At 42.2% G+C, this 24,324-nt stretch overlaps 1 protein-coding gene across 1 annotated transcript; it reads right to left on the bottom strand.

Moving 5' to 3' along the window:
• Positions 1 to 1,874: 1,874 nt before the first annotated feature.
• Positions 1,875 to 22,113, bottom strand: MCUR1 (mitochondrial calcium uniporter regulator 1). The gene is made up of 9 exons (XM_008521231.2): positions 21,587 to 22,113; positions 16,690 to 16,809; positions 13,468 to 13,571; positions 12,851 to 12,952; positions 11,908 to 11,949; positions 10,550 to 10,621; positions 8,273 to 8,326; positions 6,057 to 6,171; positions 1,875 to 5,196 (listed from the first exon to the last, which is right to left on the bottom strand). The coding sequence occupies exons 1-9, from the start codon at positions 21,990 to 21,992 to the stop codon at positions 5,141 to 5,143; spliced, it is 1,071 nt and encodes a 356-aa protein (XP_008519453.2). The 5' UTR covers positions 21,993 to 22,113; the 3' UTR covers positions 1,875 to 5,140.
• Between the last annotated feature and the right edge of the window lie 2,211 nt (positions 22,114 to 24,324).

Consider the following 24,324-nt stretch of genomic DNA (forward strand, 5'->3'; position numbering starts at 1 on the left):
GATCCCCCAGCCTTCCACCTTTCCTCACAAAGTCTTCCACTGAGGTCTTCACAGGCAGCAATTCTTGAGGTTTGAGAAGGACACAGCGCCTCTCGGAAAGCTGTGAGGTTCAGGCAAACCGTAAACTACTATAAAAGTAAGAGAAATAGTAAAGAATACTTCTGTATCAGGCAGACGCTGGCTTTCATGCTGTGAGGGACAAGAGGCCGCTACACAGCTGTTTCTTTTCCCCTGGGAGAATGGGAGTCATGGAGTCTGAGGGGAAAGTTTATTAAAAAACCTCTGAAGGACAGCGACCGCAGCAATAACACGCTGAGCTGCAACCGTGAGGCCAGCTCCCTGGGCTTTACTGTTAAGCTGACCTGAAACTTCAGAGTCATGAACAACTGATTAAGGTTTACCGAAAAATAGACGCAAAAAAAAAAAAAAAAAAAAGCAGGATTAGTTTAAACTGAAAGAAGTTAGGACCTTGTAAAATGCCCACATATTTCAACTTCTTATTCCTGGGAGTGTTGGCCTCAAAATCGTTATCTGCTTATCTGTGCTATGAAAAGACCAAAAGCTCGCTGCTCTCGACTTAAGTTAAGGATGCCGATGCTTAGAGCCTTGTGGTTGACAGTGGCCACTCCGACCCCTCTCCACGGTCCTACAGTCTGTGGTCCTCCTGTGGAAACTGCAAAAACAAGGCAGAACAAGGAATGGCAAAGCTCTGCTGTGAGGTGCAGATGTTTAGATTCCAGAAAGCTGTTTCTAGAACATCTTTATTTTTTTGAGGATGATTAGCCCTGAGCTAACATCTGCTGCCAATCCTCCTCTTTTTGCTGAGGAAGACTGGCCCTGAGCTAACAATCCATGTCCATCTTCCTCTACTTTATACGTGGGTATGCCTACCACAGCATGGCTTGTCAAGCAGTGCCATGTCCTAACCCGGGATCTGAACCGGCGAACCCCGGGCTGCCAAAGCAGAACGTGCACACTTAACCGCTGCGCCACCAAGCCAGCCCCAAAAATGTCTTTCTTTAAAACAGTTTTCTTGTTTTTAAGGAAATCAAAGACGCAAGGCAAAGAAAAGGTATTTAGTTTGCACACACAGGTGTGAAGCAGGACTGAGGGGAGACGTGGATGGGCCACCACCTACAACATCCACGGCAAGCCATTTTTAAACACAAACACAGGGTTTGCAAATCATTTAGGGCCTTTTAGAAACTTTAGGGCTCACCCTCAAACCCAGTTAGTTTATCTGACTCTCTAACTTGGGTTCAAGATTTCTGGTTGGAGAAAATGAAATGTACCTAAAATCAATTTCCAGGCTCTCTTGCTATGTCATTCATCTGCTTTCCCAAGGCGTTCCTTCGCTTCCCTCTTGAGCAGACATTACACAGATCAGCCTGTGCAGGATGACTGGAGAAGAGCGTGAGCTGTCAGAGGTGGGACGCTTGCTCAGCAGGTCCTCAGGGAAGTGTGCTAAGCGAGTGAACGGTCGTGCCCCTCCGCTGGCGATACCTCAGCTGCTTGCTTTGGAGTCGCCCTTTCAGGCTTTTTCAAAGTGGAACTCTCCCATCGCCAGGCTGTAGGGCACACGCTGGCTGCTCCCGGCTCTCCACACCTGAAGTTGGTCTGAGAGAATTACGCCCACCCAAGAAAAGGCGGAGGTAAGAGGTGTAGAGACAAGCTCTGATGGCATTCAGTTTCACTCTTCCCGAACTTTGATCAGGTAAGCCAAAACAAGCAAATCCCTTTTTGCCCAACCCGGCCTGATGTGGATTTCTACCACGTGCAACCTGAATCCTCAGCTATTTCTACAAACTCATGTATAAACCTCATTTCCCCTCAAACAAGTAGTTAAAATATTTTACACAAGCATGCTAAAAGAATTGTTTTGGATTATAAAAATTTATTTCGTAAATCAAATAATTACATTCAAATGTATCTTCTGTGTAAATCCAAATTTTTAAGTATTAGATTTTCTTATAATACACCAGTGTTATCACATACAAATGGAGGGAGTAACAGTTGAAATACAGTGTACGCAGTTGTTCTAATTTTTCATGTTCCATTGGAATGATTAGAAAAGTGTATTAGTCAAATAGAATTAAGTACTTTTATTTTAGACAAAAATATGATACCTACTCTATCATAAAAAACATGTCATTGAATATTTGCTTAAGTAATAAAAGGGTTAAGAAATGACTTGGTTTATTATCAGAGGAACATAAAAGTGTAAATCTGTAGAAAGATACATATTTTCCAAATAAAATTCCAATAAAAGGCTATCTCAAACATTTTATATACATAAAGAATAAATTATGTCTGGTTAACATGTTTTTTGCTTTCGGGTCAGAAAAGCCACAACAAATTTAACAAATGTATGTTAAAGCCAAGGGTTTGCAGACCTTGAGTGAGTCCTGCAGTACCGTCTATACGGTATTTACTCAGAAATGACGCCAACCACATCAACACAGGAGAGCAGGGGAGAGGAACAGAGACGCTTGCCGGGGCTGGCCCGGTTGCTTAACAGGCACAGAGGCTGGAAGGGAGGAGACTAGGACATAAGAGGGAAGTTCATGTCACTAAGTACAGCTACAAGGGGGCAAGCAGAAGCCGAGCCGACGACCCAGGCAGGGACGTGCTCGCTGAGGCTCAGGGTTTTCTTTTTCAAGTGTTTCAGAGACAAATTCAAGCAAGATGTCTGGTTTGAGTCAAGCCTTTCTTCTTGAGCTTGTGACTTCTCAACAGAGGCACTTGGCACACTTAAGGGAAAAAATGAATCCATTCCGATTGAGTCTTGTTAGATACTAAACTAGAAATCCAGCTGAAGGAGGGAGGCAAGCACACAAATCAAAATCCATTTCCTGTGAAGAACCATACATGCCAACAAGTTTTGCTTATTTATGGAGAAGGAAAGGACTGGAATTAGAGTTTAGGCTCTTGAGGGCAGAGGAAGGGAGAGGAAAGGAATGCAGAGGGGCCCTCGAAGAATGGAGAGATTAGTGTGTGAGAAAGAAACACAGAGAGGCTGTGTATCTGACGTCTGCTTTGGCGCCTGTGTCTAGGGGGGCACGTCTTCAGGGTCTAGCTATGGTTCACTTCCCTTGTGCCAGACATAGGCTATCTGAAATTCTGCCAGGCACCTCTCCCTTCTGAGTGCTAATGCCTCATTTCCTAAAGTGACGGGAGTCCTTCTAAGCCAGGACGCTGTCATCCTGTCTGGTCACAGCACGCTCACACTGTTCAGGCGGCTGGGCCAGCAGGGGGAAGGTGCACTTGTATTTTTAGCTCATATGCTTCTCAAATAGAATACATTTGACTAAATAAAGGGAACACAGTCCTGAGCCCGCCCATCCTCCATACATGTGTGCAATCCACACCATCAAAAGGAGAGTTCATTGTTCCCAAGGCTAAAAAAGAAAAAAGGCTATTCTGTACTGGAAAGAACTCTACAGCAAAAGCAAGGGCCCAAATTAAGTGACAGCCTGGTGCAGCCCACAATCACCAGGAAGAATGTCATTTGGCATACTTTCGGCAGAGGAAAGAATGTCACCCCGCTGAATGTTATTTAAAAAATATTTTATCAGGAAGTAAGTTCACTTCACTTTGCTTTGCAACTTAATTGCATATGGTACTTTCTCCTCTTGGAGATTCCTTATTGGATTTACCCTTGGTTGGAACACGGACAGTGGGTAAATTATTCTACCAGTTTGATCAAGAAGTCTCTATGTGGTTTCTCCACTGTACCAGATTATGTGCACATGTGCGCATGCAGAGAAAGACTGAAAAGGGCCACCAATGTCATCACTGCTTATTTTCTTCCAGGTGCCAGTTATTCAAATAAGGTACAAATGTGCTTCCCCAAAATAACCCCAGTTGTGCCCAGGAATTTACTTGTTTTAAATATAGAGGTAAGGTAGGTATGAGAATGCCTTTAACAACCAAAGAAGCCAACTTAGATTATTAGGACGATAACCTGGCATGACAGTTCTCTAAGCCTATGACCTGAGCCTGTAAGGGGCAAAGACACAAGTTTCATTAAAGACCCAACTTTCATTTCCAAAAACCTTACACACTACCTAGATATCTAGATATCACTAGAGAGGGGAAACTGAGTGCCTCCCTTGTATAAAAAGCAGGTGAAGACCAGAAGGAAGCAGACCCTGTCCCCAGACTGGCGAAGAGCTCCACGCCAAGAGTTAGCAAGTTTCTAGGCAAATAATGCCACACGTGGAGCATTATTAGAGCTCTCAGACCACAAGGGAGAGGAACAGGGATGAAGCAAGAGGCAGGGAGGGAAATCCAGCATCTAAGAGGTGAGAGAGAGTTCCCATCACAATTACAACACTTCATTAGGCAACAAGATTTTCTAGCTTGAGGGCACATACAAATAACCATAACGAGAACTTACTAAGATAATGGAAATTAAAAGAAAAAAGTCTCCTTTGGGTGTAAAGTACAGCTGTGTCATTAACATATCAATCAACTCCGGTCAAAACAATACAGTCATGCATCGCTTAACTTAACGGGACACCGTCTGAGAAATGCGTTGTTAGGGGATTTCCTCGCTGTGCGACAATCATAGCGTGCACTTAAACAAGCCTACATGGTATAATCTACTACACACCTAGGCTATATGGCACCAATCTTATGGGGCCGCTGTCGTATATGCGGTCTGTCGGCGCATGAGTGTACTCTAACACGGGCTGGCTGACGTTATGGACTGGGTCACTAGATAAAGAGGATTTGGTATTCTTGCTTTGCTGTCAATGATTCTTAGTAAAGACATTGTGCCTTTTAATGGAGACCCCAAATCCTGTGTGACAAAAGATTTGAAAGTGTCGAGAATTATACAAATATTTACTCTTGGTACGCCCCACAGGTGAGAGCAAGTTCACTGGTCCAGCTGAGTGGTCTCCCGGCTTTGCCCACCACCACTCAGCGTTACAAAGTCAACCCAACAGAAAAGATGGAGGAGCCGTTATGACATTCCTGACTTCTTTGCTCTGGTTCTATGTCCATAATTTGCATAAAATAAATAACATGCATTTATCAAAATCAAGGTTAAAATTTGAAATGAGAAAAAAAAAAAGCACAACAATGTGGAATTCTTAAGGCCAAACAATAGAGACTTCCTTAAATACACGCTTTATTATATCCACAGGCGATAAAATCCCAGAGCTACTGTCAGGCACGTGAATACAGAGCCTGTAAGAACAAAATAATTGAGTACAGTATTAGTTCTATTAACAGTAACTTGAGGGGACATTTTTTTTATTAAGAACACATACAGACGCTTATCCAGCAAGAAAAAAAAAACAACAAAAAACCCAAGAAACAGACTGCTCACTGATGTCCCACATCCCATGAATCATCTGCCTATTAAGAAACCCCACACCCTGAAATCATCATCTTCAGAGTACAAATGTATCCAAATTTCAAAAAAACCTTTCATAAAAGTTTAGAATCACAAAAATTCTGTGGTCACTAAGCATACGTATAGATACTATACAGGGACACATTCTTTAACTTTATGAGCAAAATTTCACTTCTAAATACTATTACGACTTTAAAACACTGAGTAATCCAAAATGTTAAATTTGAGTTAAAATAATGGCTAAGTGATTTTCTTTTCTTTGTACATGAGATTCTCTCTTTTGGCTCAAAAATTACAAAAGCGAAATAACTCCTTATAAGGAGTGTCACCAACTGAAGCAGAAGGATCACAACACAGAAAAGCCCTTCATTCTAATATTCCCTGTCTTGAATTTCACTTAAAAAAATCCAAATAACTACAGTTCAATGACAGCATCTTGTCAAATTTAAGATTCCATCGATTGTCAAGTACATCACTTTATTTCCTACTAAGAAAGAAAAAATGCCAATTGTAGTATGATAACTCCATCTATTGGAAACTGTGCAATGCCTTCCAATTTCAGAGATGTTAAAACATGAAAAAAAAATGTCTTAGAATCAATGAAATGCAATATCTGTCTTTGACTTATTTTCTAAATTTTATTTATTTTATTTTCAGCTTGTTTTGACTACCAAGATACAAAACAGCTTACCTGCTAAATATTTAATATTATCGAGCTTGTGCGACTCGAGCATGGTTTTAAGGCCAGCAACCTCAGTGTCTATCTTCCTGTCTGTCTGGGTGACGGCCCGGTCTTGCTGGGCATGCTTTTAAAAACAAGAGATTCACAGCATTAAACCACGTTGGACACCAGCCCCTCTGCTCCGTCAGTCCTAGAGTTCCTTCCCCACAGGGCGCAGTCAAGGGGACATTTGGGGTAGAACTGAGGAGAACTCGGGCCTTCGTCTTCGCTCTACTATCCCCTTGCTATGTGGCACTGGTCAGGGCCTTGACCGTCTGTAGGCCTGTTTCCTTCTGTCTGAAAACAGGGGAAAAAAATACCCTTGGCTCTGCCTTCACACAGGCTATTTAGAGAATGAAATGTGATAACCTATGTAAAAAAAGCTTTTGTAAATTACAGATTGCTCTACAAATAAGGTTAATATCACAAAGCCAGTCTATGCTCAGTGACAACGAATGGGTCTCGTCCTTCTAAATTCCTCCTAGAGAACACAAAAAATGCCTTAAAAAAAAAAAGGATCTTAGATAATCTGAAAGCAACAGGACTTCCCCTGGCACTATTTCTCTTCACATTTTTGAAAGCTTTCTTCTTTTATAGTGCAAACATGAAGTGTTTTATTATCAGGAGGCTTGACTATACCAACGGCCTATTTGTCTTCTTTCCCAAATATGATAGTTAAACAAAATACACAGTTAATCCCCCAAAGGGTGGTGGGTTTGGCTGATGTCATAAAGGGGCTCTAATATTTCCTTAATGCAAAAAACACTGGAAATACTTCACTAAAAATCCTAGGGCAAGTAAGTAGTTCCCTATGGCTAACAATTCAGGTAACGAGTAAGGAAATAAATGCCTGATGAGGAGAAAAGTGTTCCAAAATTCTCTCATGGAAGTCTCTTGTAGGTTTCAGAGGCCCCAGGTAATAAAGGAGAGAAAAGAAGTAACGCATGCCATAAGTTGAAAATATAATAACAATCTCCTTTCCTTATTACTATTCAATTACTGAGATTTAAACTTTCAAAAAGATAATCAAGTATTGGGGCTGGCCCGGTGGCACAGTGGTTAAGTTCCCACATTCCACTTCGGCAGCATGGGGTTTGCCGGTTTGGATCCCAGGTGTGGACATGGCACCACTTGGCAAGCCATGCTGCGGCAGGTGTCCCACATATAAAGTGGAGGAAGATGAGCATGGATGTGAGCTCAGGGTCAGTCTTCCTCAGCAAAAAAGAGGAGGATTGGCAGCAGATGTTAGCTTGGGGCTAATCTTCCTCAAAAAAAAAAAAAGAGATAATCAAGTATTTTGTTAAGTGCAAAAAATCCTATGATACTCCACTTCTGAGTATATACCCAAAAGAATTGAAAACAGGGACTCCAACAGATATTTGTATGCTTGTGTTCATAGCAGAATTATTCACAATGGCCACAAGGGGGAAGCAACCCAAGCGTCCGTTGACAGGATAATCAAAATGTGGTATATACACTCAATGGAATATTAGTCAGCTTTAAAAAGGAAGGAAATTTCAGCATATGCTACTACATGGATGGACCTTGAGGACATTATACTAAGTGAAATAAGCCAGTCACAGAAGGCCAAATACCTAGAATAGTCAAATTCATAGAGACAGAAAGTAGAACGGTCGTGGCCAGGGGCTGGGGGGAAGAGGGAACGGAAAATTAGGATTTAATGGGTGGAATTTCAGTTCTGCAAGATGAAAAGAGTTCTGTGGATGGATGGTGGTGATGGTTACAGAATAATGTAAATGCACTTGACACCACTGAACTGTACACTTAAAAATGGTTAAGATGGTCATTTTTTTTTTTCCTGCGCTAACTCCCCAAATCCCCCCTGTACATAGTTGTATATCTTAGTTGCAGGTCCTTCTAGTTGTGCCATGTGGGATGCCACCTCACCATGGCCTGATGAGCGGTGCCATGTCCGTGCCCAGGATCCGAACCATTGAAATCCTGGGCCACTGCAGTGGAGCACGCGAACTTAACCACTCAGCCACGGGGCCAGCCCCAAGATAGTCATTTTTATGTGTATTTTACCACGATTAAAAAAAAAAAATCCTATGACAGTAAACCTGCATGTATCTTCCTATAACACATCATTACTAACAACAGTAACCATGCATGGGATGAAGCAAAGATGAATAAAATGACCAAGAAAAGTCGGTCTCATTTCTTACCAATGCCACCATTTCTGTCCTCATTTCTAGCAGCTTCCTTTCGTTCAATGAATACTGAAACAAACATGTAGCATAGGTCAGATTCTGACTTACTTCTTTCTCTTGCATCCTCCTCCGGTGCCTTACATGTTCTGGTCTCAGCACTTCCAAGAATATGTAACACTAGACATCACCTTTGGGAGAAAGCAGCCTACTTGCCCTCTCCTTCAGATCTGTTTTGAGGTTTCTTATTTATCTTCACTCATCGCTCTAATATCCGGATTCCCTTTTGTCATCCTTCACTCTCTCTGCTGTTTTTCTCTTTTCATCTCTTCGCTGTGATGTCTCTAGGTCTCTCCCTCTATTATAATATGATAACCTGGGACCAATTTAGATGGATGCTGAGTTGTATGCTTTTTGACTTTCAGAGGGTTGAAAAAAGTGGGGAATAATTTAAATTAGGAGCTCTCCCATCATAACTATGAAGAAAACCGGTCACTACTTGAGGCTTAGAGAAAAGACAGGAAAGACATAAAGTTGGGAAAAAAATAGTTTCAAGGAATATTATTCTGTGACATACATGTTGCCTTGTGATTATAAAACACAATGTAAATACATAGATACAAGTATACTAAACCAATACATGTCGCTTTAATTAAAAAAAAAAAAAAACCCACTTGGGCAGAGTCACAATCCAATGCTCCTAGAGGAAGGGACTAGTTCCACCCAGAATTAAAATGGTATCTTGACTTTGGCTATTAATGTCTGTGCATAGATTTAGCACCATTTTGTTGACCTTGAGACCAAGATCAGACATATCTCCTTAGCAGTGGGCAATAGCATTTAATCAAATGCAAATCGATAAGTGAAAAATTAAAAATTCTTCACTACATTAGCATTGTTATAGGGGAAACAATTAACACTTTTGAAGTATCTAGAAACTTTCTAGCTATAAAATGTTCCCCTGGGACTACCAGAGGGATAGAGTATAAAAACAGCATTGCTTAGAAGTAAAAAAAGAAGAAAAAACCCCAAACCTTAAACTAAAGACTAGTCACAGGACAACAAATGCTCGTCTCCATCTTTCAAACGTCAGGGTTTCAGACCAGGAGAGAGCTATACATCAGATCACCACCAGAGGGCAGGGGGAGCTGGATTTCTGCACACCTGTCAACTCGTCTCCACTAAGCCACTGCTGGCTCAGCCACAAGAGAAAAGAGAAGCCTAAATCTTGACATTACCATGATTTTTAGGACATCTATGTGGCTCCTCCTCTCTGCACCACAAAGCAGTTTTTAGACCATATTGCTTTTGAAACTGGCTATAAACATCACCAGTTAATTTAATTGAACAATATTTAACTTCATTAAATAAGGGAATGGGAGGGTCAATAACACATCTTCATCAATGCACATTAAATACATGTTAATTAAATACATGCATAACAATATACTACCGTGCTGTACTCAGAGTAATCTAAACTTAATTACCAAGAACAACTCAGCTACGTTAGTAAATCACATAAATTCACTGGCTTTAATCCATGTTAACATCCCATATTTCCCGGTCTCCTAGATATATTTCTAGTTGTTATTTATATGCATCATCTTTGAAAAAGCAAGGGCAGCAGAGCTGTATTTCCAGTTTTCTTGGGTCCTGTGCACAATCCCACAAATTGTCCAGATACAGAGCCTTCAGCTTAATTACTTACAACCTACGTTTTGTGGTATCTTTTTGGTAACAAACATATACCACTACTTTTCCTAAGTGAAAATGTCAATTTAACCTAACTTAAAGAATCTCTGACAATTTACATTTCAAAACAATAAAAGTCATTAAGATTTCTCTATTAAAAAAAAGACTATGAAAATATTTTTAATCTTGAATTTCAGTGTAGAATTTAATATTATTTAAATCAATAATTTAATATTATACAAGTCAGATAATCAACAACTTTTGCAAAATCAGGACGTGTGGAGGTTTAAGTCAGTATCAAGGAGATCAAGACTGAGTTTAATTTATTAATGTCTAAGGGACGTAAATATAGTATCTCTGAAACAAACAAAAAAACATTCAAACTTGATTTGACCAAGATCTTCATTTTAAGTTACTTTCGAAAGTGTCAAATTTAAACCCTGATCCAAAATATAATTAAAATAAAGAAAAAACTGTGTCTAACAATGATATACAAGTAAATATTTAACAGTACTTGTTAAGTGAATAGAAACTTAGACCTGACCAAGCATTCTGGCCTGCAAGGAAATGAATTCATACTCTATTTTTAATAAAGGAACATACCAATTCTTTTACTCTGCTCTTTTCCAGATTGAAGTCTAATTTGGTATCTGTTCGGACTTTGACCACTTCATCCTAGTAGGACGGCAAAGAACAAAGAAAGAAAAAATCCAAAGTAAGAAATCCAAACCCTCTGAGGACGTAAAGCCTGAACTGCAGCCTCCACGGCTCCTGTCCTAAGGGGGCCAGGCAGGGAGGGGCGGGGCCATGTGGGAAGGGAGGGGCCAGGGGCTCATAGAGAAATGGGGCTAGGACTTAGGAGGTTGGGAGACTCTGGTCAAGCCAGGTCTACTATCCTGGGACCTCCCAGTCACACATACAAATAATCCCTTTTATGCTTAAGAGTGGGTTATTGTTGCTTTTAACCTCAAGACTTCCAATATAACCTCCTTCTGGAATTTATGAATAAAGCTGTTCCTTGGACAACACTGGAAGCAGAAATGGACCCAAAGAAGTAAAATATTAAATTCTGGTATAAATAAAGCCTTCTTTTTGACGTTCATCAAAACTTTTTCTTTTTTAACATCTATGCCTTTTCCACTTAAAAAAAAATCAAACAGCTGGCATGGTAAGCATTTTAAAATCACATGTAAATCTCTAAAGCCAGTCTCCTCCAAGAGAACCTAAGGGTTCCATGTGGCTACTTCAGAAAAATATTTATTTAAAAATGAGTAATTCCTCTTAGAACACAATTTTCTTAATGAATCTGGTTACAGACATCAGTAATATATTCACTGGCTGTATTCTTTTCTGAGGAAGATTCACCCTGAGCTAACATCCACTGCCAATCTTCCTTTCTGTATGTGAGCCACCACCACAGCATGGCCACTGACAGACGAGCAGTGTAGGTCTGTGCCCGGGAACCAAACTGAGGCCACCAAAGTGGACGGAGCACGTCAAGCTTAACCACTAGGCCACCAGGGCTGGCCCTCACTAGCTGTATTCTTAGCTAAATCCTCCGATGGGTACTTTTGAGACATATTACACAAATATTTAACATAGAATTAAGTGTTTAGGGGCCAGCCCAGTGGGACACCGGTTAAGTGCGCACACTCTGCTTCAGCAGCCCAGGGTTCACCAGTTTGGATCCCAGGTGCGGACATGGCACCACGTGGCAAGCTACGCTGTGGCAGGAATCCCACATACAAAGTAGAGGAAGATGGGCACGGATGTTAGCTCAGGGCCAGTCTTCCTCAGCAAAAAGAGGAGGATTGGCAGATGTTAGCTCAGGGCTAATCTTCCTTGGAAAAAAACAAAAAAGAATTAAGTGTTTAAGAACATATAAAGTATTTCTGACATTATATTTATTACTAAGCTCATGTAATTACAAACAAGCAAACAAACAGGAATGAGGCTCTTACCATCATTTGTTGTTTTAACCGATGCAGTTCAAGTTTTATTTTCTAAAAATACATTAAATAGAAACAAGTCAAGGATGTGTTTCAAAGGTTAGAAGAGAAACACAAAAGTCAGTAATAAACAAATATTAGAACATGTATTTATGCACAAGTTGTTCAGATTCTTTCCTCATTCAACACAAGCTTGCCTACATTCAGAACACAGCATTAACTGAACAGTCTCAGTACCAGAAATGATTATTTCTCACGCGGGATGCTACAATTGCTTTTAACATGCACATTTGTCTTCAGAGGCCATGCTTTCTTTAATACCTCCTTCAGTTTTTCTTTTAACTAATTCTGCCCCGAAATAGCACACTTCAAGGACAACTTTGAGTTTCAAACTTAACCATTTTCTAGCCAAAGGAGTCGTCTTTGGCTAGAAGGTTTCTTATAAGACTAGATCAACAGATAATAAATGAACTTCTTTTATGGGACTTTAAACAGGACTGAAAACAAAAGTGCAAAGATAGCATTATTTAAATGTGATCCCATATGCCACACTTTAAGAAACTAAGGGATATTTTATAGCAGCATTTCTTCATCATAACCCAAACTAGAAACAATTCCAATACACATCACAGTAGAATAATGTGGCATATTCACATAATACTGTAGACAAGGAAAAAGAATGATCTACCACTGAAAGACACGCTATGTCTCCATCAGATGAAGTTCCAGAATAGGCAAAACTAGTCAACGGCAATATAAGCCAAGATAGCAGCTTCCTCTCTGGGAGGAGTGACTCCTGGGGTGCTGGTAATGCTCCACTTCTTCATCTGACTGGTAGTGTACGCTTTGTGAAAACGCATCGAGATGTACACTTGTGCACTTTTGCGTCTGTATATTATATCTCAATGTCTTAACATAAAGCATTTTATAAGCATGAGTGGCTCTGTAGTTTTACCTCATTTTCTGCTCGGAGGGCTGAAAATTCACTCTTCTCCAAAATAATCATATCTTTCTTCACATTAGCGATCTGAGACATTATTTGCTGAAGAGTGATCTCCTAGGAAGAGAAAAAACATAGAACCTAGGCCAGTCTGGAAAGTCCACCTTCCACTGTCTCAACCCACTTCATCTTAATGAGAAACTAGAAGAAGGTGGACAGGAGAAAAGAGGTCCAGCAAGGCCATCCTCTCTTCCAAAAGGAGTAAAGGAAAAGAATAAAAACTCAAGTCCAGCATCGTCATCAGGTGAATTACAGCGAAAAGGGTGGCAGTCTGAGGACCAGCAGCTCAAGAACACACTGCTGTAATTCTGGCCACTTCTCCATTTAGTAAAGGATGGTTGACTGGAACAGTTAGGTTTCAATCATAGGGAGTTTTCAAGTTTAATGATTCTGTAATAGTTAACTAAATAGCTTTGAATAAATTTATTTTTTGCCACTATAATCATTTGCCTCTCAACTATGGTTAAAATTACTATATGCTTTTCAATAGAATATTATAAAAAAATGTATATTACAAATAACATTCCACCTTTAGATTTCAAATCTGCTAACGTGCCCCGAACCAAGCTGACCTGCTGCATCTTGGTGACCATATCTTTGTAGACGATACTCATGTTGGCTTCCACGATCTTGACCAGTGCAGACACAATGATTTCCGCTTGCTGAGTAGTAAACCCTAAGCAAACACAAAGACAATCACACTCGGGAGACTGTTGTCAGGAAAAAGAAATCCTCCATAGAAAGGGAGGAAATGCGAACTGACACCTTCACGTGAATGTCCGAATTCAGAAGCAGGTAGAAAGCCCAGTGTGGCAGGAGGGCGAGGAGGCCAGAGTCATAGGCAATGATGTGTCTGTCACTCTGGAAAGTACGACATATCTGAGTCTGTTTCCTCATGTAAAAACGACTGATCTCAAACGCCTGTCTCACCTGTCAAAAATCACGTTTTCAGAGAATGTCTAATGACATAGCACATGCCTGCCATGTCAGTGAAAAATGATGTCAAGTGAAAAAAAGCAGGACTCAAAATTATAGAGACAATTTATTGCTTTTGTAATTTAATACAGATTCTAGGTAATTTTTATTTTCTTCTGTGTTATCTAAATTTTCTACAATGAACATGACTTCCTAATTTTAAAATGTATATGTTAGTAAAAAATAATTTACTTAAGTAGGAAAGCTCAATTATTTTATATCCAGCATAAATCAGCCAAATCACCGGCTAAATAAAAATAAACAGCAATTTAGCTGTTAATTTATTTCATGTTAAAAGACAAAATCACTTCTTTCATTTTTCTTCCACAACTCTCTTCAGTCACTAGTGAGGGGGACCCAAACTGGAAAAAATATATTCTTTGGTACTCAATAAATGATGCTGTACTGAAATATATCAAGCTTCAACTCAGCACTTTACTGTTTTTAATAATTTTAGATGGTAACTTGTATTTTCATTGTAAATTCTAATAAAATGCTCCAAAACAAGTCCTTGGAAAGTAATTCTTTCTATAAAATACTTCTATCTATAAGAACTTCAGAAGAGTCTATTGATTCTTGTAATTAATTAATGGCACGTTCGTTTGAATACAGTTATAACCGATACAATTTGAATGAGATTAAGCATGGGACTATAATTTAAAAAAACCAAAGATACAGATTTAAAGGAGACAAAAAAGGCCTCCGAAGATCTACTCCCTTCACTTTAGTCAAAATCTTTTAATTTTTAAGGTGTGGGTCACGCACATCTAGAAAAATCACCCAAAAAGTTACCTACCAAAATGTTAACAGTGTTTAGCTCTGGGGGTGGGATTCAGAATAGTTTCTTTTGTTTCTCTGCTGTCTTCCTAATTTTTTGAAAATGAACATGACTTTTACAATTTTTAAAACTTTACTAAGAAGAGTTCATAGTTAAACACAATTAAGTTCGGCAATTATGAAGAAAAGAAAAATAAAGACCGAAAGGGAACTTATGCTCATAATAAAACAAACTCCAAAGGCTTATAATCTATAACCACCTGTGGGAAGAGAAAGGGATAAGAAAAACAGAAGTTAAGCCTGAAAACCTACTGGGTTACCAGATACAAAAGAATTTTTTGTAGGAATGAGAGAGCAAGACACAATCAGGGTTAGTGAGATTATAGACATATAGGAAGTTTTGTTAAGCAGGAGACACAGTGCTGGAGAAAAAAAGGATAGAGGACAGAACATTCCTTGAAGGGTCCTTCCTGGCCTTATCCTAGCCCAGTCCTCTTAGACATCCATCATTCATCTAAGTGCCCTCACACTCTACACTTCAGTGGGTCCTCACATCACTGGCTCTTGAAATACGCAAGTACTCACGGGTCAGGGTTCGGAATCAAGAAAAGCAAAAAGTACATACATCAAAAAATCATATTTTAAACATTAAACATCTACAATTTTTATTTGTCATAAATAAATAAACTTTTAAAGAGAGGGAAGGGAAATAAACTGCACCTCTTGATGGGAGGAAGGAAGGCCATCCTGAGTCCACGGCAGCTACCTCGCCACTGTCACACATAACCAAACTAACGATGCTCCCTCAATATCATCTAACACCTAGTCTGTGTTGAAATGCCCCCCATCTCTAGTTTGTCTTTTTACAACTGGTTACTTCGAATACAAGAACACAAGGTCCATAAAAAAACAAAAAAAAACAGAAAGAAAAAGAAAAGCAGGAGGACTTCTGCTTATCAAGATAATTTTAGATGCCTCTCTTTTCACTTCCACTTTTCTTTCTTAAATTCTGAGCTGAAAGACGTTTTGGTGAAAAAGGCCTACTGTTTCAAGTTTGAAAAGAGAAGCTGTAAAAATTATAATACAGCATTTGACAGTTTTTTCAAAGTGCATTCAAATACACTATGTCATTTAATACACAAAAGGATGTCTGGAATTTATATTATGCCCATGCAACCAACGAGGAAACAGAAGCTGAGAGGGGAGAAGGCCCGCCTAGGCTATGCAGCTAGAGCCTGGCAGAGCTTGAGTCCAGAGCTTCTAACTGCCCCACACGAGCACAGAATTCATTCCACCACCTGCTCTTGGGCATGTGAAGTGCGCCTACGGGGGGTAGCTCTTCACGTGTGGACATGCGCAACTGGACAGATAACTATACCACGAAGTAAAAAAACATACATTTATTTCAAATGTACAATCTATGATATGTGAGATTCTGATTTTGAGAATGTGTCACACTATAATTGGTGTATTTGTCTAGATAAGAATTTGAGAATATATATACTAAGTGTACTTTCAATAAACGTCCTTTCTATCAGAGCAATCTTTTACATTCACTAACTCAACAGCGATAAGGGAAATGCTAGTCTGAACTTGAAAAAAGAAAAGAACACAATAAGTTGAAGTTATCAATAATTGCTGCTCAGCAACATTTTAATTTCATAAAAACTTATAAAAGACACAAGATGCACGGTAATAAAACCATCACTTGTGTGCTGCAGACAGTTGTCATAGGAACCATTCCTGAGTTCTGCTATAGACCCGTGTCTATATTTTATCTGTAACACTATACCTCCTGAGTGATGTTATAAAAATACACCTCACTTAGACAGAGAGAAAATGTATGAGGAAAGTCTCAATAGTATTGATGAAGCAGAAACGTCCTTAAACAAAACATGAGGATTTAAAAAAATGGAGATTGACTAAAACATTATGTATAGACTTCAAAGTCAAAGAGAAATATGCAAAATTAGATGAAATCCTAAGAGAAGTCATAATGCAGAGTGGTTTCTGTGGCACCGAGGGACCAGAGAGAGGATTACCATTTTCTTCGAGGAGGCACACTAAGGCGTGGGTGTCAAAGTAGAGCTTCCTACTCCCGGAAGAGGCGAAATCTGCCCTCTTGTGGTCCAGCTGCCCGCGCCCTGCGGAGACGCTCAGCTCTAGAGCGGAAAGGACAGTCAGGTTAAAACAGACCTAATGGCAAACAAAAGCGACTCCCCACCACGAAAAAATACGGCCCACCTCAAGGACCCATCTGTTTTTTTCCAACAGCTCTCCTGAGATATAATTCAGACACCACACAACTCAACTGTTTCACGTGAACAATTCCATGGTTTTAGTATCTACAGAGTTGCGCAACCATCCCCACAATCAACATTAGAACGTTTTCATCATCCCCCAAAGAAACCCTATAGTTTGAATTGAAACCCTATTGATTGAAACAATCAATATTCGCTCTCATGCCCTAATCTCCCTATCCCCCATCTCCAGGCAACCACTGATCTACCGTCTGTCTCTGTTGATTTACCTACTCTGGACATTTCATATGAACAGAATCATAAGGTATGCGGCATTTTGTGACTGGTTTCTTTCACTTAGTGTGATGTTTTCAAGGTTCATCCACCTTGTAATATGTGTCAGTACCTCATTTCCTTTTATTGGCTGAATAATATTGCATTGTATGAATATACCAAATTTTTTAACCTATTCATCAGTTGAAGGACACGAGTTGTTTCCACTTCTTGGCTATTATGAATAGTGCTGCTATGAGCATTGGTGCATGAGTTTGTGTGTGGACATATTTTCCATTCTCTTGGGTATATACCTAGGAATGGAATTGGTCCATGATACGGCAACCCTATGTTTAACCTCATGAGGTTATGTCAGACTGTTTTCCAAAGGGGCTGCACCATTTTACATTCGCAACAGCAGTGTATGACGGTTCCAATTTCTCCACAACCTCAACACTTGTAACTATCTTTTCTTATTATAATCATGCCGGTGGGTGTAAAGTGGAATCTTGCTGTAGTTTTTTTGTGTTTTTTTTTAAAGATTTTATTTTTTTCCTTTTTCTCCCCAAAGCCCCCCAGTACATAGTTGTATATTCTTCATTGTGGGTCCTTCTAGTTGTGGTATGTGGGACGCTGCCTCAGCGTGGTTTGATGAGCAGTGCCATGTCCACGCCCAGGATTCGAACCAACAAAACACTGGGAAGCCTGCAGCGGAGCGCAAGAACTTAACCGCTCTGCCACGGGGCCAGCCCTTATCTCACTGTAGTTTTGATTTGCACTTCTGTGATGGTTAATGATGTTGAGCATCTTTTCATGTGCTTATTGCCCATTTGCCCATTAAAAAAAATGGGTTATCTTTTTATTACTGAGTTGTAAGAGTTCTTTACATATTTTACGTGTAAGTTTCTTTAAAATTTTTTTTTCCCTTTTTCTCCCCAAAGCCCCCCGGTACACAATTGTGTATTTCTATTCTTTGAGGAAGATTAGCCCTGAGCTAACTGCTGCCAATCCTCCTCTTTTTTCTGAGGAAGACTGGCCCTGAGCTAAGATCTGTGTCCATCTTCCTCTACTTTATATGTGGGACGCCTACCACAGCATGGCTTGGCAAGTGGTGCCATGTCTGCACCTGGGATCCGAACTGGCGAACCGTGGGCCACCGAAGTGGAACGTGCGCACCTAACCGCTGTGCCATCGGGCCGGCCCCCATAGTTGTGTATTTTGAGTTGTGGGTCCCTCTAGTTGTGGCATGTGGGATGCCGCGTCATCATGGCTTGATGAGTGGTGCCATGTCCACGACCAGGATCTGCGAAACCCTGGGCCACTGTGTGAACTTAACCACTTGGCCACGGGGCCGGCCCCTAGATCTAAATTTCTTATCATATATACGATTTGTAAATACTCCCTCCCATTCAGTGGGTTGTCTTTCACTTTCTTGATGGTACCTTTTGAAGCACAAAGTTTTTATTTAATGAAACAGTAGCCTATACTATAAGGTCCTGGGCAAGGCATACAAAGCTGTCCTAATTTAGCCCACACGCACCCTTTCGGCTTTCTTTCTAGCCACTTAAGCCATTCTGTTTCCTGCACTTTTGTATCTTGGGACTCCGTCCAGAAGCTTGGCTTGCTCCCCTTTCTCAACTGGTAAATTTTAAGCATCCTTTTTACTCCTCTTCATTTAATTTGACAATTTCCTAAGCACGCATTACGTTCTGGGCAAGGCATTAGGCTACACTTTATGGTCCTCTCTGCCTCCTCCAGCCGGGTCAGGCAGCAGCCTTTACTGCTCCCTGCTGTGTTCTCAGGCCAGCACAGGCAGCTCTATCACAGCGTTTACTACAGTACTTCCACATCTGTGTCATCTATTAGTCCCAGCTCCCTAAGAGCAGCCAGCCTTAGTCATTTCTGTATTGTTAGCATCTAGCAGAAGGCCAGGCATCCTGCAGGCCAGAAATGATTTTTTAAGAGAATTCAACTGTATGACTTCTAAGATCTGGATCATGAGACTGTCTAGAAAGAAAATTTGAGATCAATTCCTTTCTCCTCTTCATCTACGGTCTTCCCTTCTTACATAAATTAGGTCGCTTGAACTTGATACCTCTTTTTTCATCCTTTATCTCCAGTCCTGGGACAAAAATTGGCCTCCATGAGAAGAGATCCTGAATGTCTGCCTGACACAGAACAGACGAAGCTCAAGAAACAGTGGTGGGTGGGTGAGTGAATGAATGAATGAATGAACGAATGCACCTCTCAAGGGGCTCTCCAGAGGCCGCCCCACCTTTCTTAGAACTGTGCTGGATTGTCCCATGAGCCAGGGAGCTTGAAAACATTTGAGTCTAGAACTGGCTTGTCAAGAGTGACGGGATTATTCAAATCCCTTGTTGTCAATAACAAAATAATCATTCACGTGATTTAAAACAAAACACCCCCTCACACACATTCACACACAAAACAAAACATTCACGACTACTTTCTAAGCAAGACCTAATGCCAATTCAGATACTGCCGACTTTCTTGTTTTCCAAAAACAACTAGAACTTACTTCAACTGCAAGCTTATTTCAAAGAAATATGCCATCTGAAAAGCGGAGGAAAGGGCAGGCCCCCTCCCACTTGGCTCTCCTACCTCTGCCAATGGGACGGGGCTGCTATCTTCCCTTCCCTCAGAGGACAGGCCTGCGAACACAACAGTACTCTGGCATTCAGAACACCTCTGAGTCATTTTTCCTCCTTTATTGTGACAACAAAACAAAGTCCAAGAACTGTGAACTCCCCCTAATAACCAGGAAACAATAAACTGAGTTACGTCAAAGTGTGACATGTAATTCTCCTTTTAGTAGACTTTTGGCATACCACAAGGATATCAGAAACACACAATCACAAAAGAAGCCCAAAGTTAGCCGTGGCTAGAGGAGGAACCCAAGCACACATTTCCTGCTCATAACATGTGAAGTCTAAGGAGCCCGACTGAGACCCTCGTGCACCAAACCAGCCACTGGGCTGAAGACGCAAGCAACAGAATGCTCATCTGCTGATGCTTCATGGGCACAGATCCTTCCTTGACTCTGTGCAGGCTACGCTTCCCCGTATTTATGCATTCAGCCTCACTCTGTAAGATGGCTCTGTGAAGAATTAGATCCTCTGAGACGAATCCAACAGTAACACCTTGCTGATATGTCAGAAAACGGATGAGACAAAGCTCTCCCCTTTTGCCCATACTCTTGAGAGGAAAACAAATCACATCTTACCAGCTTGTCAAAAAAAGAGTAACGAAAGGCAAAGTACAAGAAATAAGCCCAAAGCTGCCTCTAATTCATAAGGACTGAAGGACACTGACAGACTTCCCACCCTTTGTATGTAAAGCTTCATCGTTCACTTTGTTGTTCTAGCAAACATTCTCCCCCAGCCAAAGGTATTCTTAAATTTTAAATGCAACCAACTTTTCCTGGGCATTTCTGTTGAGAAAAATATTTTAAAAATAGCCATCAGTGTGGTTACTGATGGATACATACAGGCTATCCAAAGTTATATTTTTGCCAGTTTGCTAATTAAGAAAGATTACCCAAAATGATATTTTTATCAATTTGTTATCTAGTATGTTGAGCCTGTTTAGATTTCCCTAATCTCATGCAGGGCCCTGACTGCCCACCGCCCCGTCAAGTATTTAATCAAATGCCACCTTCTCAATGAAACCGATTCTGATGACCCTATTTAAATTCGTAACTGGAGGCCCACCCCACTTCCTAACCCTAACCCCTTCTAGTTTTTCCTACAGGATTTATCAGATTACGTAAATATATTATATACACATGTAAAATATATATGCATACACAAATTGTGTGTGTATATATATACATCATTTCCTCTGCTAGAATTAAGCTCCAAGGAGGAAACGATATTGCCGACTGATCCATCCCAAGTACCTAGAAAAGTGCCACGCACAGAGTAGGAGCCAGTGCTTAAAGGAGGAATTAATGAGCCCATTAGAGTTTGAAATTAAACTGTGAAACAATCCCTTCGTTTCCCGGAGCTTTGCTCCTTAAACCTGCAAGCGTCCGCACACCCCTTCACCGGAATCGCGACAAGCTGGGCACCTGAACAACCATTAACCTGGGCGCAGGCTCCCACGCGGCAGCGCCACCCAGGGGCGCGCCCCATCCCTGTCCCGGCACGCCTGGCCCGCCCGGCATCCCCCGAAAGTATTGCGCCCTGCACCTTCGACCCGGATTCCGAGTCCTTCGGACCTTCTCGGCTGACGAAGCCCAGGCTCCCGAGGCCCAGAAGGGCGGGACCAGACAGACCTTCGTCCCCACGCCCCGGGAGGAGCCTGGTGACCTCGGCTGACCCGTCGCCCTCTGGGTCGCCGGGCCTTCCCCACCCTGGAGGTCAAAGCCGAGCTCCTCGGGCCCGCCGCCCCGCCCGGCGCTCACCTCTCCGGAAGGCAGCGAGGCCGGCCGCCGGGCCGCGGCGCAGGCGGAGGGCACCGGCGGCCCCGGGGACGCGCGGCCCGAGGCTCGACGGGCAGCTCCCCGCGCCGCCGCGCCGGGCCGGGGAAGCGCAGGGCGCGGCGCACGAGCGCTCCCAGTCCGCGAGCGGCCGGCGCGGGGCGGCGGCGGCCAGGCGCGGGGCGGGCACGAGCAGGAGCAGGAGCAGCGGAGAGGCGCGGGCCCCCGGGGCGCGGGAACGCAGCGCCCCCAGCCCCCCGGGCGGCGCGGCCAGGGCCGGGACCCCGCGGCCGGCCGGGCTTCCGCAGCGGCGGGCGGGCAGGAAGAGCAGGAGCCGCCGGCGGCCGGGCGAGCGCTTCGGCCTGCTGCCCGCCACGGAGCCGCAGTCCATCCCCTGGGCGCTCACCGGCCTGAGCGCGCGCTCACGGTGGCCCGGCGCGGCGCCGCTCCCGCGCGGCCGGTCCTGAGTCCCCGGCAGCAGCAGCGAGCGTGGGCGCGGCGCCAGGCCCGCCCTTTCCTGCCCGCGGAACGGGCTCCGGGCGCGCGCCAGGCGCGGGGCGGGGCTCGTCTCCAGGACGCCGCGGGAGAGGCGAGACCCCGCCCCGCCGGGCGGGCGAATGCGAGGACCGCGGGGAGGTTGCTGGCGCTCCCGGAACTGGAATGAGCTCGCTCTGCCACGATTTGCATTTTGATGACACTGAGGTCCTTAGAAAGAAATTAACTACCCCGGCGCCCGCAGAGTCGGGTGAAAAGTCCCTGCGCCACCAGGCTGCCCTAGATTTTACTAACTAGCTTCGTCCGAAGTCCCCCAAATTGTGGGGGGCCGGGGTGCGTTTTAAGGAATTATTAACAGGGCCGAGGAAACAGCGCTTACATAGTCAATACATTTAAAGGCTACACTTTCAGAGCTTTTGTTCCCAGATTAGTGCACCATAGAAATGAGAAAGTCTCAATCGGGGAATTTAAAACGTGGGGCATGAATGTTAAATGAGACCTACCGGTATAACAAAAGGATATCTTTGAACCTACTGCTGTTCAGTGAACTTTCTGAATGCCTGTTGCACCTATGTCAGTTACTGGTCCATCGGGTGAACCCAGTAGATGTTCCTTGAATGAAGGAATGAAATGCACTAGGCGCCAGGCTAGGAGATACAAAGAAAAGTGAGATTGTTCTTGTCCTCCAGGAATTGTTTTCCTATGCCCCCATGTGTGTACACGTACGTGATGTAGGAAGAATGTGCTAGGAGCCGTAAGAGAGCTACAAAATGCTGGTGGAACAGAGGGTGCATATGATTGTGGTAGAGATGTAAGTGGCTATCAAAATACTAAGAATTAAAAATATTAAGGTGCAAGTAGACACTTTAATAAAAGCTTAGTGGGAGTTAAACCTTCGTAGAACTGTTAGGGAAAGGAATTTAGCAGTATGTATCAACAGTCTTATGTTTGTAAAGTCTGCTCAAGTCACCCCACTCTAAAAATGTAACCTAGGAGAATAATCCAAAATATTAAAAATCTATTAGGTTGGACCCTATGAACTGTCATTTTTTAAGTCAGAATGTTGAATATGGGTAATAACATATGCAAAAAGATATTCACTGTATCATAAGTTATGATTGTGAAAAGTGGAAAAAAACTAATGTCCAACATTAGAGGACTGGTTAAGGAAACTATGGCGCAAGCTTTATTTAATGCTAGCCCTTTGTCATTTTTTAAAGTTTTGGTATAATTTGCATATAATAAAAATCCACAGATCTTACTTCAATTTGATGACTTTTAACAATGGTATGCACTCATAACCACCACCCAAACAAAATATAGAACATTTCCATCACTCCAGACGAGCTCCTTTGTGCCCCTTTCCAGGTTTTTAGATAGTCCTTCTCTCCCCCAAGAGACAACCCTTTTCTGATTTTAATCACCACAGATTAGTTTCGTTTGTTCTTGGACTTCACATAAATGGGATCATACAATAAGCATTGCCTCGTGTCTTCCTTCTGCTTTGTGTCTGTGAGATTCATCCCTGTTTTTGTATCAGGAATTAATTCCTTTTTATTGTTGAGTAGTATTTCATTGTACGACTATGGCAAAATTTGGTCATCTGTTCTCCCACTGGTTTGTTTCCAGTTTGTAGCTGTTGTGAACATTTTATATAAATCTTTGTGTGGACATATGTTATTTATCCCTTGTTAAAGAAAAACTTATTCAATAACCCCCATTAAAGCATGGTAAGGTAGATTTTATTCAAGGTGGGGGGCAGGAAGAGGGGAACTATCTGATAGGTGTAGGGACCAGTGTGATGGAATGTTGCAGTGGTGGAGGGAGATTGAGCTCAACTCAGAATACAGCGTGGGCAGGTGGGAATTTAAGCCAAGGAGCAGTGGGAGGAGATGGGGAGTCAGTGGATGGAAAATTACTAAGAGGAACCATCAAGATGAAGGGGTATTCTGGCTAAACCACCCTAACAGGATTCTTGCTGGAGGCAGGCCAGGGGGATCAGACATCACCCGGAGGACGCTGGAGGATGAGGAACCTGATCAGAAACTGAGGGTGATCAGATAGGAGGAGGGGGGATCCTGGTTAAATTGATTTATCAGGAGTCTTGCTAAAATTGGACAAGGCAGAGAGGAACACAGAAGTCCAAAAGTCAGGCCTAGTTGGAAAAGAGCTCAGTGGAGTCTGAGTAGCATTTGGTCAATGAGAGAATCTTTGTCATCCTCTTGGGA

This window comes from Equus przewalskii, chromosome 19 (genome assembly GCF_037783145.1).
Source record: "Equus przewalskii isolate Varuska chromosome 19, EquPr2, whole genome shotgun sequence".
Lineage (NCBI taxonomy): Eukaryota > Metazoa > Chordata > Mammalia > Perissodactyla > Equidae > Equus > Equus przewalskii.